We start from the raw sequence: 16,443 nt of genomic DNA, 5'->3' as shown, positions 1-16,443 counted from the left end.
CGGCTCGGCCCGCCGGCCCCGGGGCGGAGCGTGTCCGAGCCGGCAGCGCTGTCAGCCCCGGCGGCTGTGTCGGTGCTGGTCGCTCAACCCCGGCCTTTGTGCGGTGTCAGCCGGGCCGCGTTGACGTTTCGCTTTTGTTCGAATTCCTCGGTACCTCTTAAAACAGTCAGAGGAAGACTCTTCACTCATCCCCCGTTTGCTGTCTTCGTTTCTCTAGAAGATCTCAGGATGCTCAGATTTCTTCCAGCTGCTTGGGGAATGGAAGGAGAGAGCTTTTCTGTGGGTCTGGAAGCTGGCAGCAGGTTGTAGCTTCATGAGCTTTGTCTTTCCATGACTCCTCAGCCTCCTGGTAGACACATTTGTGCTCATTCCCCTGATTGAAAACCTTACTAAAACCATTCTCGCTGGAATTTTATTAGAGAAAAGACAGTGCCTCTTGTTGGGTTTATAATTATTGTACATTGTAGCCTTTCTGGCTTGTTCTTTAGCTAAAGCACCTTTCAGTATTTCCATTATATATATATGTTTATGTATATATTTATGTACGTGTGTGAGAAAACAAATCTGACAGAGAACAAATCTGGCATTTTCCAAAAAGGTCACCAAGTGTAATAACCACAACTTTTGGATTTAGCAACTCTTTTGCAGTTATAGCAAGTGCTATAACTGGAAAAGCTTTTCTATGCATCTTGTGGAGAAAGAAACAAAGCTCTTGAGGCATGTTTCCAAAATGGCCAGGTCTGCTGGCCTGGGGACTGCATGCACTGCCTGCAGCAAGGCATCGAGGTGTCTGCTAGGGATTTGTATGCTCTTTAAATATCCTCTGAGCCATGTGGCCTCCTTGGAAAGTTAACCGGCTTTACGAGGAAATGTTTCACAGTAATACTGTGCCCAGATTCTCCTGTGAGAAAAAATGAGATCAGAACTGGGGAGGCTGCACACAGACCTGTCTTCCATTGAGAAATGACATTTTAGTGTTTTAAACCCACAGAAGGACATTCAGTTTGGATTTTGGCTGGAGGATCTCCCAGCAGCGCTCTCCAGCCGGGTCTCCGGAAGGCCTGTTCTTCTGTAGATTTTTTACAACAGGTTTCCAAATGATGCAGTGATTTTACACTTTTCTAATAAAAAAATAGGTGCTTCCTTAAAATAAGAAACAACTGTGTGCAGGGAAACCAGAGCAATCTAGCTTCACCTGGGCATCTCTAAGTGTTGGTGTTTCCATTTTTCAGTGGGTTAAGAAAATACAGGCTGTGGAGGTAAATTCTGCTCGACAGCTGTAATACCACTCTTTGTACTGTTTGAGTATGATCCTGACAAAGGTTCCTGCCTTTGTGGGAGATGTTAAATGTTTCAACATGATAACTAAACTTTTTAAACAGTTACAGTATATTTTTTCTAATACCATAGCCTAATTTTGTGTGGAAGCTGGAATTACAACCCAGTTACACAGACACACTGAATTTAACAGGTTTATAGTGGCAAAGGGTTGGAAGAGTTAATGGGGCTGTAACAGTTTGATTGCTTTGGGAATGGTGAAATGGGGGTGTCTGTTTCAAAATCGTGTGGTCTCTGTTGAGAAACACAAATGCTGTGGTGCAGGGAGGGTGCGAGGGAGCAGGAGGCCTGGTGGTGTGTAGAGCACTGAGCAGCACCCTTGGTGCTGCAAAAACTGGGTTCAAGCATAAACCTTTTCCTTAAAGTGCAGCTAGAGCAAAATAGATGAGAGAGAATGTGTAGGGCTGGAAAAAGGTAAGGGCCAGCAGTGGAAGGAGAAATAATCCCAGATGAGACAGAACTGAGGCAGGGAAGATGCTTTTTCAGGCTCTAGGTGAGGGTTTTTTCCATGTCCAGGTGAACCTCTCCTTTTCCACCAGTCAGAGGAGCAACTCACCTTTGCTTTACTGGAGCCATGGATATTTTGTGTCTTGTCTTGACACTCTTAGGGGCTCTGCTGTCCCCTCCAGAGTGGGTCACTGATATTCTTCAGCAGGAGCCACTCCGTGCAGGCAACTGAGCATTTCAGCCACATAGTCAGTGTTCCTAAGTTGTCCACATGAAGAGCTGGAGGTTTGGCTCGAGATGATGAAGGAAACTCAGATTGTCTTGTGTCCTGGCTAATTAGAGTGATGCTGCTGGAGTTGAAAATTCATCTAATCTTTGGGTTGCATAGAAGGATAATAGTGGAAGTCTTCTAGAGGTCCAGGAGCCGGAGATTTTTCTCAGTCCATTGGGCATCCAGTGGAACAGCATCTAGCTGACTGGCACATGCAAAATTGCTGTTGTAATAATTGAAAATAGGAATAAGAACTGAATTTGTCATGTATATGTGGCAGCCCTGACTTTGTGACATAGTAAATAACCCTTTTTATGCATTTGGGGAAAAAGAAAGGCAAGCAGTGTGTGTCAGAGTGCTGCTGTTTTGGGAGCTGGAGCGAAGGAGGGAGGCATGCAGGGGACTCCACGGCCTGTGAGAGCCATCGTCTTCCTGGAACTGAGAGGCCAGTTGCCTCTTTCTGCAGCTTGAATGAGTGTCCTGAAGCATAGCCCAGCATAGGGGTTTGGATTGGATTTGTTCGAAAATGGAAAAGTACAGGAGATGAATGATTCCTTGTCTAAATAAATTTGTCTTTCTGTAAACCTATAATTTGGGATGGGAAAGTTGCCTATGCTGAGTTACATATGTAGGAGCCTAGGCTTTAGGTTTGATATATGAAAGGGAATCATCTAGTTATTCCCACCGAAAGATGTATGCTATTGAATTCTCCAAGTCCTATGCAAATCATTTTAATTTTACAATTTTTATTCTTTTAAAAATAAAATGACCTGCCAAGACCATGCAGCTGGTGTGAGATTGTTTTTCTCATCGTGGTTTCTGTGTGGTGCTCACAGAGACTGAGTTAAGCCTTTGTGTTCTGCATTCATAGGATCCCAGAATGGTTTGGGTTGGAAGGGACCTTAAAGACCATCTTCTTCCAACCGCTTGCTGTGCATGGCAAAGTGTCCTTCCAAGGGTTTTTGGGGAGTGCTCTTCCCATCCCTGGGAGAATGCATTGCTCTCCAGTTCTTTTGTACCTGCGTTTCATGAGAAGCTGATTACATGGTTCTTAATAGCAATAGTGACAATAAATAACACTTTTGAAATTTGATTCCTCCAAAAGCCCAGAACAGCACAAAATGAACTGCAAGTTTTCATACAGTCAGGAAACTTTCATCACAATCTTGACTTTAACCAAAGCTGTACCTGCTTCTGTTATATGAAGATTAGTTTTTTGGAAGGGAAAAATCTCCTTGGTATTGAGTGTCTCATATCAAAGGAATTATGTGTTTAAGCTCTTTGTTTTAGCCTCAATCCTTTCTTCATCCTTTATATAATTTCAGAATTTAAAAAACTTCAGTGAGATTTCCTAGACATTTATTAGATGTAAGAAGGAATAATGTTGCAGTAAACAGGAGGTGCAGTTTTCAGTCAAACCTTAGTCCAGTACTGGTGATCACAAGAATACCTGGGCTGGTTATGTTGGTGTTTATAGAGCTCAGCAAGAATTTGGTGATAAAGGAGCACCTATGGGGTATGTCAGCCCAGAAAGATCTGGTAGTGGTTAAATTCAGCTTTAAATAAAAAGTGAACAGATTACTACTTGAAAAGGCATTTTTTGTAACTTTGGAAGGCAAGATAAAATACAGTCTCTTGTCAAGGTGCTCCTGATTTTAATTGTCATCTCATTTTGTGTGCTGATAGTGGTGATGGATCTTTGTGGAAAGTTAGGTACTGCAATATTCATCTGGTGCAAGTGATGGTGTGTTTCTTCCAAATGGAAATATCCTCTAACGTGAGAAATTAGTAACTCCGCTAATGGGAATTCTCCGCTAATGGGAATTCTTTGACCTGTGTAGACTGCAGCTTCCAAGAGAATAGCTAATTCCCACTTAGCTTGTGCCTTAGGAAAAGACTGGCAGCTGCCTTGTTTGGTATCTTGGCTGCTGAAAGTGGGAATTTCTATGTGGATAACTTAGCTGTGTTTGAGACTTGTTCTGGAGTTATCATCTTGCTTTTGAGAGAAGTCCCGAGGATCTCAGTAGTCAAATTCTGTTGGAAGAAAAACTAATATCTCAGCTGAGACGTGTCCATTACAGCTTGGCTTGAGTCATGGGCTTTCAACAAACCTCATGAAACTTTAACAAACAGATGTTTCATTAAACCTGCTGTCAGAGTACATCAGGATATCACTGCGAAAGGTGATATGTGTTATAACAAGCTGTAATTTTCTCCTTGTGGAAAACATTTGGCTTTAGATGTTTTGTGCTTGAGGGCTACAGGAGTGCAGTACTGTGTCAGTATGAGTGAATGAAGCCTGCCTTCCTGGAGACTAACATGTTTTGTTTTCTTGGTGTTTGAGAAATCATTAACGCTAAACAAGTCTTTCTGTAACTGGAATGCTTCACAGGGCTGTTTTTATGGATTCCTTGGGGTCTGCTAAGGTGTGCGCTCAGTCTCCAGGTCTCTTACTGTAAGTCAGTTAACTTACTGTAATGAAAGTTGGAGTTAATGAGCCAGTATTGATTGGGTGCTTTCTTTTTAGCAAATTTGGTCTCATCCCAAGTGCGCAGTGGGAATGGAGACAGCAGCAGTTAATTGTTTTTCTTCCCATAGCCCAGGCTGACCATCCTCAGTTTCTCACTGGATCTTGCTAAGGCAGCTGGTCTCTCCCAGTCCCTCTTCTCTGGAGCAGTTGGGTGTCCACAGAGCATCTCGTGCCCTCCTCCTGTAATGAGGGCCAGTCAGAAGGGAGAACTGAAGGAACAAAAGCCCCTCAGTTCCTTGCACCAAGGAGTTCAGATGATTTTTCTTCCCTCCAGTTCCCCACCCTTCAGCCAAATGTCCGTCTCACCCTGCTGTGCTAAGGTGCGGGTGCTCTGCGTGGGGACTGGCTGCTGCACCTCAGAGGCCTCCTTAAAAACAGCTTTTACAAGGCCTGGCCTTTCTTGGCATGGCTTTGGAGCTAACCAGCCAGTTTGTTATGTGACTCAATTTTAGGCCATTTAAAATAATCCGTGGAACATTGTTTTATAATAAGGGCGAAAAAATAGAACTAATGGAGTATCTGCTGTAGAATGTGAAAAGCTTTTTTAGTTTTGGATTACACAACGAATTATATTAAAATTTCCTGTTTCAGGTTTTGGTTTTGCTCATCAACTTGGTGTCCGATCACGGTGTTTGGGCAGGTGCATATAGCTGGAAACAGGTCACTGCTTGTGATTTAGTCACTCAGATCTTCAACTTGGTGCTACACTTCTTGAATTACAGTGATTATATAGAAATACAAGAAGATACTAGAGGTTGAAAAGTGTTAGATGACTATTCAAAGTGCTGCAAAGCATATATGATCTCATTTAATGTGTTTAATGTAAATCCTCTTTCCTTCCCTCCAAGTTGCTGGGTTGGCAGAAGTGCAAAGGCTATGGCACAATAGGGCTTTTAAAGCAATTTTGCTTTGTTGTCTGGATAGAAGGTGGCAAATTTCTGCTTTGTCTTTCTGAGTCGTCCCTCTTCTGCTTCCCCTGTTTGTTTTTGGGCAGTCCCCTTCCCCGCTGATGAGCTGGCAGGCACGTAAGCAGAAAATGTGCTTGCAAACCAGCCCTGGGCTGTCCCTATAGATCCCGTTGATTTGAGGGACGGCGTTTTGTTGTCGCTGGAGCTATTGGCTTTACTGCTGCGTTTTTATTACCCAGGGAGGCTTGAGTGCAGTTTAAGGAGCCCGTGAACCAGGAGCAGGTTCCGGGGATGGAAGTGTCTGTCTGAGGTGGTCGTGTGGGCTCGGAACGTGCTTCTGGAATGAGCTTAACCTGAGCCGGTTTAGGTACCTGCTTAGGATGAGCTGAGGGGCATTCTGGTTGTGCTGGTTTCTCTTTTCTGAAGATTAATTTAATCTAGATGTGTTTGTCTTAAAAAACAAATACCTTATTCTAGATAACCAGGCAATTCCATATTCTGTCTATAATGAAAGGTTGATTTTTTGAGATCCTCAGTTTTGCTGTTAAAATCCAAACATAGTAACATATGCTTTTTACATTACTAAGGAGAGAGTTTGATTTGGTACAAAACTGCATATTAAAAACGGAGGTATTCACCATTATATTTGGGTTTTTTGTTGTTTTGCATCATTTTCTGATGAAATGTGGTGGTTTTCTTTCAGGATTGCATTTTTGGGAGTTGCTGTTTAACCATGTTTGCCAGTCTGGAATTACCTGAAGACCTGTTTCACACCACAAAATACTAAAGTTGTGGAATTTGTTTTGGTAGGTAAAGTAAGCATATGATGCATCTAAATACTTCTTGTTCTTATACATTCTCCCTTACCTGTGCCACTGGTGGGCCCTTGTCTTCACTGCAGGGCTGAGCTGCTTCCAGAGCTGCCTTCCCACTCTGCCATGCAGGGTTAGGGACATTTGCCATCAGGTTTGTGGCTGTTTCCAGACCTTCCTCCCAAAGAGAACAATTGAGGTGCATTTGTGGTGCTATCCGTCTTTATTACCAAGGTTTGAAATTCCAAATTACTGGAACTACCCCTGGCTAATTTGTTTCAGAGGAAATTTTACTGCGTGTTTAATTATTTTTATTATTTTTAGGTATTCTTTCATGTTACACCAGTGATTCTTAGCCTTATTTAATCTCCTTGTGTGACAAAATGACATTTACCTAGAATTTGTTTAAAAGTCTTTTTTTTTTTTGTTTAGAAGTCTATCTTTGCCAGAAACGATGTCATTTTAATCTTTGTGTCGTGGAAGGGTCGTGGGTATCTAGGTTTATTACTTGTTCAGATTTAACAATTTAATAGATCGCTATGCTGGCAACAAATGAAAAAGTTGTAGGAGGATAATATGAACAAATCTCCAATAGAAACAGTGTTACGATCAGTGTTTCTGGGTCTTATAGGTACTTTAAATGTAGCCCGTGTGACTGTGTGGAAGTACACGTTATGGATTGAAAGCCATTCTCTCAGCAGTATTCTGGCAATGCTGAACCTCCTCTGCCTCCCTCATGAAAACCTTTACATATTTTTCCCACTGGCACCTAAAACAGAGGAACCAGAAAACATCAAGTGTATTATCCAAGACATACTGTTTTCCTGATTTTTTTTTTCTAATAAGTTGCTTGAAAACCCTTTTCCAGTGAAGGCAGAAGCAAGGAAGGTTCTGTATCCTTTGGAGATTTTGTTGCTACTGCCGTCCAAGACTTTTTCTTCTCACTGTCAGTTCTGGGTTTGCCAAGGGATTTGACTGTAACCTCATTTCTTCCTCTTCCTTGTTGCAGCTTTAAATAATGGTTATTGTGGGGATGAGGACTCTGTTCAGTGCTAACTTGTGCCATCTGCTAGTGAAGGGCTTTAGTCCATCCTTCCTTCTGCTCTCACCCTTCCCAATATCTTGTGTAATTTGAAAGAGTACAGTTAGAAGCGTAGAGCAGGATTTTAGTACTTTTTATTTAATTGGGCTCCCTGAATATTTTTTTTGAGAGAGTGCATGTTCTGATATGATATCAGTTGTGAAAGTGTTTATTTTGAATACATATAAACAGCTTGTAAATCAGTAGCCTATGGGACAGGTGATCTTAGAAAGCATTAGTTTGGTTTGTGTGCTTTGTGTCGTGTAATATGTAGGAGAAATCAAGGCAAGAGATTTCAAGTTCTGTTTAAGAGACAAATTGACATAAGTTTGGATCATTTGAGTGAATCTTGGGATAAGAATACCAAGTTGGGGTTTTTTTCCTTTGGGTTTTTTTCACCCTGGAGACCAGCACTTCCATCTGGTGGTGCTGGCACTCCAGAGCCTCCTGGCTTTCCAGTGCTCAGCTGCTCCCCAGTTAGTGACAACTGGCTGTTTCAGATTTTGCTCTAATCCCATCTCTCCCGGGGACTGGACAGGATTTTCCAAGCCTTGCCCAGCCATGTGGTGCTGGGATTGTTGTGCAGGTGGCCTGTTGATGCCAGGCTGGTGGTGGGGGACAAACTGCCTTTGGGGCTTCCCGTGGTGTGCGTGGGACCCAGCTGTCCATCAGCCCAGGAGTTGACTGTGACATCTCTCTATCCTGCAGGAATTCTTCCTCTAGAGAGTCTCCGTTTTGCAGGTTTTAGTGGGTCAATTGTTTTATCCATATGCTGAGTGTACCTGGGAGCTCCAGGCTCTAGCAGCCCAAGCTGTGCTCTGCACTCTCAGGTTGGGCACTCTGGTCTTCATGGGCCACCCCCTACCCCCAAACGATACTGCTGGTGCACTTTGGCCACTTGTCTGTTATTTAGCTACTTATCCCCACCTCTCTTACTTCAGTTTAATAGTTAGGCTGTACTGAATAAGACCAACTTCATAATAAATGTCATAACACTTGTTATGCTGCAGTAGCTGGTCCTGGGCCAGGTTCCTGAGTAGATGGTTGCCGTGTGGTAGCACTGGACTTGCTCTGAGTTTCTAGAAACAATTGTATAATGAGAAATGCTGATTTGGAAACTCTGCAGGGGCAGGTGCAAGGACAGGAAGGAGGCCATGTGTGGTCTTTGAAGGGAGGATGATGATCAGAGAGTTTTTTGTGCTGCCATGTAAGCATGAATACTTGAGTTCTAGCTTACAGGAACTGTTGAATGACCAGAGTTTTACCTGGGTGTGCTTATGCTGAAAGCATTTTGTATTTATGTGGAAAAGTGTTGAGGGAAGGTACTCAGTAATTATGATCATGTACTGGCTCAGGATTTATGGATGTCAACTCTATAACCAGGAGATTACAGAATTTGTTAGGACAAGGGGTGCAGCTGGAATTTATTTGCCCCGAGATGGATGGTGTGCCATGTGCTACCTGAAGACGTTGAAAATCATTGCTTTCTCCTGTCATACTTGAGATAAATGATACCTCATAGGAACAGACTAAATTGCATGTGTTTGAGAGGAAGAGAGGACAGATGGATGTAGCAGAGATCCTGAGGAGCATAATGTGAAGAAAAAATGCAAAAGGAGCTTTAGCTACATGATCCAGAAGGTAAAATTTAAAGCTCAGTCTTGGTTTGTTTCCTTAACTCACAATATCCTTGCAGTCCTGTGATTCTCTGAGTCAATGAAACAAAGCCTGTGGTCCTTTGGGATTTAGCAAACTCTAATAGTGTTTATGAAGGGCCGTAATTTCAACAAGTTGTGTCAGATTTTGGTACGCTGAGGTGAGGTTGATGAAATCCAGTCTAAGCTGCAGCATTTTCATGGATTCTGCAAAACCATGATTTAAGCAGTCTGGGAGTCTTCTGCTCTTTCACAGAGAAGATGGAGGCTTCAGACACTTCCATTCAAAAAAAGATTGGAAATGTTTATGCTCTTGTAGATAAACTCGTATTTCTTTGGTGTTAGGGATTGTCAGACGTACTCATGTTTCTTGCTGCAGGTGCAACACCCCATCACCTCCAAGTAACTGTGCTTTTTCAACACATAAGAGCCTGTATATTAAGCTGAGATTTCTCTTCCTGAAAAACTTACTCAAGATTTTCAGATAAGTAATGTTCTATGCACTTTTCTTAAAAACACAGTGCTTGTATTTCACAGGATGCATTCCTTGCACAGAATGGCTGTGCTTGATCATTAAAAGTCTGCTTGTGTAGGATTCCCAGCTCCTCTCTCCCTGGAGTCAGTGGATGTGGAATGAAAGATGTAGAAGTGCTCTCCTGCTTGGTGCAAAGCCTGCTTGGATAAGGAAGTTTCCTGTTCAAGAAATTATGTGTGAAAATCAATTGAAACAACTTTTCACAGATTCCTATTAATTGTGATTCTCATTTTCTGGGCACCTGACAGGAAACTGAGGGTTTGACTTAATGGAGGTGGCAGACACTCAGAGCTGTAATTTAGATACAGAGCTGACAGCAAGGAGTCTGGGAGAAAAAAAAACACATTTGCCTGATAATGAATTTTTTTAAATTTATGTCTCTGTTGCCCATCTTTAAAATTTCCATGAGAATAATAGTATGTGAAAGCAGTATGAAAATAGATCAGTGACTGTGAAACATTTTAACTTAATTTCTGTTACAGGATTGCAAAAGACCTCCTGAGACAAAATTAGCTGTATTTTTAATCTGAGGTTTGAGTCCTGTAAGGATGAGAACTGGTGCTACAGGATGAGAGGGTAACTCTGTGTAAAATAAGGGATTATTCCTTAGTCCTGTTGGCCCATCTGGTGTGAGAGAGGGTTGCAAGGGAGAAAAACCATATATTTTGTAAAATCACAGTGAGTGTGTGCATGGAAACCTGACCAAAAGATGAGGGGATTTTGTGACTTCCAAGTCCTTGATTTTTCCTTTGTAATATTTTCCCTTCAACCATATTATATGTGTGTGCCAACAGAATAGCGCTGAATCTGAGTTTGTCTAACGTTGTTAGATTTTTTTATTAGAAAAGGCTGTCAGTAGTATCTACATCTCACCTTTAATCTCCAAGTTGTGGTTTTAATTTGCATTGGGAACTTGAACCTCTGCCAAAACCCCCGTCTGTATCCTATTTTTTCTCTTTTCAAACTAAACCTGGTGGGTTGTGCTGAATACCCACAACTTTGGAATTATGAGGTCTTGACAGTCCTGGCTGGTAAATGGGTTCAGTTTTGACAGTGGTGGTCAGGAACAGGTCCGTTTTTTGGGTTTGGCATCAGCTTTGGCTGTTGGTGTAGATGGTTTGAATCTCTTAGCAGTACCTGCAGAGTGTTGAGTGTTAGAGCAGATGTCTCACCTGGAAAAGGAAGTGCCATAGCCCTTAGAATGGCCTGTGATGGAATGAGAGAATGTGCATCTTAACTAAACATTAGTGGTGTCCACTGTAGGTTTAGGAATAACTTACCATAATTGTACTTCTGTACACGTAACAGCTTAAGTTACTGTCATAATGTCAAAACTTATTGCAAAGTCTAGACATTTTATAAAGTAAAAACCATCAGGTGTGGGACTTGACTTACTGAATTCATTCTTATCCAAGCCTGATATGGCGGCATGGGGAGAGTTGTGTGCTGCCACGGGGGGGAGCAGATTTCAGGTTGTAATGTGCAAAAGCAGCTGAAAATACCTAAATCTTTACAAACTTTTTGAAAGTAGGCATAGTATGCCTGAGATTTCTCTCAATGTGAGTGAAGTATTTGTCAAATGCTACATTTCTCCTGGTAAGATGTGCTGTGACTGTCCTACAAACTTCACAATTATTGCACCTTCAATCTCTAAAACTAAATTCGGTGGTTCTTCCTATCTTTTTATAATTAAACTATTGCTGTGAGTCTTACCATTACCTGGAAGTTGGGCACTGCAGCTTTGGTACTGGGTGCTTGCTTGTCCCCTCTATGAAATTGGGAGGAATGTAATTCATTTTCCTCTGATTTTTTTCCTTTACCCTCCTTTCTACCTGTCATTTAGATCAACTGGAATACTTCTCGAGTCACGTGCAGCAGGATTCTCTCAGGAAACACTTCTCTTTGTTCTTGTGGAGGAACAATTTGGATGCTGCCATGGCCACCATTTTCAACCTCGCTCAGTTTGTCTCAAAGAGCCCAGCATGGGGTCACCCGGTAGGTTTTTCTGTCAGTGATTGTGTGTGCCATTGAAAGCAGTTGTTAATGTCTTTACATGATTATTATTATACTTATTATAATTCTTTTTTTCCCTTCCAAGCATCATGTTGACAACTGACAGGCTCCCATTGTTGGAACAATGGTTTTGGATGATCTGCCTAACTTAAAAGATACATATGCCTCCTTGTACTCCTCAGCTATGGAAGACTTAGAGGTGGATTTTGATTCAGGACTGGAGGAAGATGAACTGAAACAGGAGGCTGCTCCTGGGGATTCCACGATCTTTGTAGCTTTTAAAGGAAATATAGATGACAGAGACTTTGAGCAGAAGCTGGATACCATACTGGAGAATGTGCCCGGCCTTTTACACATGGGTAATGTACCTTCTTGTCATTTTTCAGCTGTCCCCAAAATACTTATTTATGTAGTCATGGTGCTTGCACAAATAAATAGATTATATTGGGTTTGAGTTACTTAGTTTGTAATGAGATTTGTTGGGATTATTCTTGGTGAATTTGGGAGTTTTCTTCTCAGAAACGCAGACTACAAGTGTCTGCAGTTGTTTTGTTGTTCAGAACTGATCTGGTTAGCGCGTTCATTCATTCCTCTTCAGTTCCTGTATTTTACTTGGGTTTTTTCTCTTTCATTTCTCTCCATTACACATGACTGTGTTATATGAAAGGGAAACCAGACTTATCCACACAGGAGATGTGTTTTGCTGCCCAAACTACCCAATTTAAACCACTGCAGTTCATCTGAGAATGAGTTCACTCTCAGGTACTGTTGGCTGAGGATATAAGTGCCCTGACCTACCCTGCCTGATTGATTTTTTTCCTGATGAGGGACATGCAATGCTCTCACATACCCCTGTGTGCCCCCCCAGCTCTGGAATCCGCTATGTAGCAAGTTAGTGATAACAGGCTTTTTGGGACATCTTTTACCATCACATCTAGATCTGGCAAAAGACATTTGTCCACTGTCTAAGCATCTTTGCAAAGGACCGTAAGCTGATTACTGATAGCTGCTCATTTAGGTAGTCTTGTGTTGTTTTCAACAATATCAAATACCTTTTCAGAAAAATAACCCATTACTTCTGAATAACCAAACTCAATTTCTTTGTCACTTTGTTCTTTCCATTTTGTCCATGTACTCAGCTGGCATCAGTTGTTGGGTCCTTGCTGTTGTTGCTCAGGAAGATAGAAAAGCTGGGATAAGACAAAAATACTATGAAGAAATACCACTGGTTTGAGCTGTATCTTTCAAAAAGTTGAAGTAGATATAAGCTACAGATAGCTACTGGTGTGAAGGGATGTGTGTTAATACTGTAGATGACTTGTGTAGTTTTTGAATGGAAATGACTTTAATTGGTAGCTGCATGGAGTCCTGTTGTTATATGGACCATCTTGCGTGCTGAGTTTGTTATGAATATTAGTGCCAGGATTAATAAACATGAGTCAGACCTCAACTGAGAAAGCAAATTTTTAAAATCAATGTCAAATTAATTTGAAAATTACCCATGTGACAAGTTATTTAAACTGATTCAGAGCAAAACAGGATATTCTGAATGTGGAGTTAGTAAATAACATGGGGGTAGTCTAGGCAGATGCAGTGTTTCAAAAATGAGAAACTAGGGTGCAAATACAAAGAAATACCAAAACTGATAATGCAATTTTTGTGTGTAAAATATTGGAACATTAATAACAGTAAATACAGGATTGTTCAAACCTCCACAAAAGAGGATTTTAAAACTCCTCCTGTCATGTTTCCAGCGAAAACCAGGTTTATAGCTAGAAAGAGGATGAATTTAATAATTCCATTACTGTAGCAGCAGAAGGGCTTGGTAAATTAGTGAAGATCAAGAGATTTCTAAATAGGAATGAGGTATTGGCATTCTTAACCAACATGTTCTTTACAATCTAAAGGTTAGCAAACTTGGTAAATCTGAGGTTACAGTGGAAGAACTGACTGCTGAAAATCTGGCCAATGCTTTTGGTTTTCAGAAAGCTTGAAACTGGAAGTTTATAATCCTTTATTAGGAGTATATTTTAATTTTCCTTAAATGCATTTTGTAGCAATCATTTAGGTAGGTATCACTTTGGATAATACATCCAACATGACTGCCCAACTTTTTGCTGTTACTTTGAAAACTACTGATCTATGTAGAAACACTCATATAGAACAGGTTTTCAGAAAACCTGCAACTACATATTTTGCATGACTTTAATATGCTTTTTGTCAGTGGATTTAACATACTCAGAAAACGAAATAATATAGTAGAAAGGAATGAAATATTGCTAGGACTCTGTTGGCACTGGTCTTGTAAAAAAAAAAGATGGTTGCACAAGCATTTGTAGAGCAAATATTTCAAGGATTTCATTCCTGTAGTCAGTTTTTTCCCACATCCATTTGGTTCACGAACAGATTTCCTGTATCACTGGGCTGGAGCCCCTCTGCTCTGGAGCCAGGCTGAGAGAGCTGGGGTGTTCACCTGGGGAAAAGAAGGCTCCAGGAGACCTTAGAGCCACTTCCAGTGCCTAAAGGGGCTCCAGGAGAGCTGGAGAGGGACTTGGGACAAGGGATGGAGTGACAGGACAAGGGGGAATGGCTTCCCACTGCCAGAGGGCAGGGATAGATGGGATATTGGTAAGGAATTCTTTCCTGTGAAGATGGTGAGGCCCTGGCACAGGTTGCCCAGAGAGGCTGTGGCTGCCCCATCCCTGGAAGTGTCCAAGGCCAGGTTGGATGGGGCTTGGAGCAACCTGGGCTAGTGGAAGGTGTCCCTGCCTGTGGCAGGTGATGGGACAAAATGAGCTTTACGGTCCCTTTCAACCCAAACCTAATACATGTAATTATATGAAATCTGTTTTAGTGGATATTTTCTTATCTTTCCAAACTAGTTTATCCACAGAATATTTCAATTTTCGAGTGATACTACCAAGTGATTATGTTGGCTATTGCATTGGGTATTATTTGGTTAGTTTTTTTATTGCTAATATTTGGAAAATCCCTGAAGTGGTTTGTCAGCATCGACTGTGTATATCTGTGCAGGAGAAATCTCCTCTACCTGAGACTAACCACTAACAATTTTCAAAGCCAGTGTTTCAATTTTTTCATCTCTTTTAGCCAAGTTATTTCATCATGCATATTTGAAAACTACCTTTTCATTGACTCTGACTGTTTTTCTGTTAAGAATCCAACAAGTTAAAAGTGCAAAAAATAGAGCCTTGGAACAGCGTCCGTGTCACCTTCAATATTCCCCGGGAAGCTGCCGAGCGACTGCGAATCCTGGCTCAGAATAACAACCAACAGCTTCGAGATCTGGGCATCCTCTCAGTTCAGATTGAAGGTATTTCACATGAATTTGCTTCCAAAGATAAAACTTAGGTAGACTCAACAAGCAATTTTGTGTACTTGATTAATGTTGCAAAACTTCCAAGTTCCTACTTTAGTGTCAGTGAAAAGATAGCTCAAGACTTCTTTTTTTTCAAGAAAAAAATATAATAAAAATGGAAGCTGAAAATCCTCTGGGCATCAGGAAACTGCCTGAAAAATGGTTTTTTGAGTGTTGGCTAGCAAAATGTGCACTGGTTTTCTTTCCCTGTTGTTTCATATGAGGTTTTCTTTAAAATGAGTTTTCAGTGGATTTCACAGTTAAAATATCCATTCTGGGCAATTGTCCAAGAGCACCCTCGGAATGAAACCAAAGACAGGTGTTGCTTGTCGTGGCATTTGTTCTTCTTAAAACTGAAATCCAGAAGGGTAGTGTGATGTGTGTCCTAACATATAGGTGAAGTCTGTTCTTCCTTCCTTGGCATTTTTTAAATGTCCTTCTGCAAATGTCTGTTATTCTGCTTTTCTGTCTCTCATTCTGCTCACCCAACCTGCACATTACTTTTAGGGGAAGGTGCCATCAACTTGGCTCTGGCTCAGAGCAGAAGCCAGGATGTCCGGATCAATGGGCCACTGGGAGCAAGCAATGCCGTGCGGATGGAAACGGGCTTTCCCATGCAAGGGGGGCAAGGTAAACCCCTCAGGGTTTATCTGTGGAGCTTTATACACTTAAGAATTTGTTACTGAGCTAATCATGACATTTCACTGGCTATAGCAACTATTGTTTGCAGAATTCTACTTGCCATTTTAATTAATGTGTGTTCGTGTTTTGTGCTGTCAAACCATGACCTGCATTATGTAAACTAAATTGTTGGCTGCATTTTGTCCCACAAACACTGGAGTGATTTTGGTGGGGCCAACGGGTTTGTTTTGGGGTTGTTTTTTTGGTTTTTTATGGTTTGGTGGTTTGGAGTTTTCTTGGTTTGGCTGGTTGGTCGTTTTGTTTGCTACATAAGGCCTGTTAAAGCAGACGAGTCTAGTGTAGAGAATTCACTTGGAAATGGGCACAAAGTCTCACTGTTATGTTTGGCTCCCTTCATGAAAATGAGCATAAGCATTTATTCAGTGTACAATAATAAATCCATTAGAATTATGGGAAGGACAGGACACTGTCATTGCTACTCTCTCTTTATTTTCTGATAAACTTTCAAGATCTAGTCACAGAGAAGGAATTTTTGTGAAGAGATGTAGTTTCATTAAACTCTACATTTTATAGCATTGTATATGCATAAGGAATTTTTAACTACAAAATTCAGATTTTACAAAGAGTTTTTACAAAGAAAGCTTCTGTATAATTTATTTTAATAGCTGAATCATAAAGCTAATTAATTAATATTTTAGTTAATAGGATTTAAAGGAATTTAAAGAAAAACAGGAGCATTTTTGGTCAGTTTATGTAAAATGCATTTGTGGCTGTTGATGAGAAGACGTGGAAAGAACACTGCAACCCTGTAGAAACATGATTAAATGGTAGTGAA

General features: G+C 41.2%; 1 protein-coding gene across 8 annotated transcripts in view; it reads left to right on the top strand.

The window, feature by feature from the left end:
• The first annotated feature begins 60 nt into the window (after positions 1-60).
• Positions 61-16,443, top strand: part of NCOA6 (nuclear receptor coactivator 6) — a 46,045-nt gene continuing 29,662 nt past the window's right edge. For 7 of the 8 annotated variants that reach the window (XR_003531015.1, XR_003531014.1, XM_027663959.1 and 4 more), the window contains exons 1-6: positions 61-302; positions 6,198-6,300; positions 11,421-11,572; positions 11,676-11,949; positions 14,766-14,921; positions 15,474-15,596. Coding sequence is in view for 6 of the 8 variants with exons in the window: in XM_027663959.1 (XP_027519760.1) it covers positions 11,715-11,949; positions 14,766-14,921; positions 15,474-15,596 (514 nt within the window). In the remaining 2 variants the exon portion in view is untranslated. Of the gene's footprint in view, positions 303-6,197; positions 6,301-9,421; positions 9,531-11,420; positions 11,573-11,675; positions 11,950-14,765; positions 14,922-15,473; positions 15,597-16,443 lie in introns of all 8 variants that reach the window. The other variant, XM_027663955.1, reaches the window with a different exon arrangement.

This window comes from Corapipo altera, unplaced genomic scaffold (assembly GCF_003945725.1).
Source record: "Corapipo altera isolate COAL_440 unplaced genomic scaffold, ASM394572v1 110, whole genome shotgun sequence".
Lineage (NCBI taxonomy): Eukaryota > Metazoa > Chordata > Aves > Passeriformes > Pipridae > Corapipo > Corapipo altera.
This window is presented reverse-complemented; position numbering and strand designations above follow the sequence as displayed.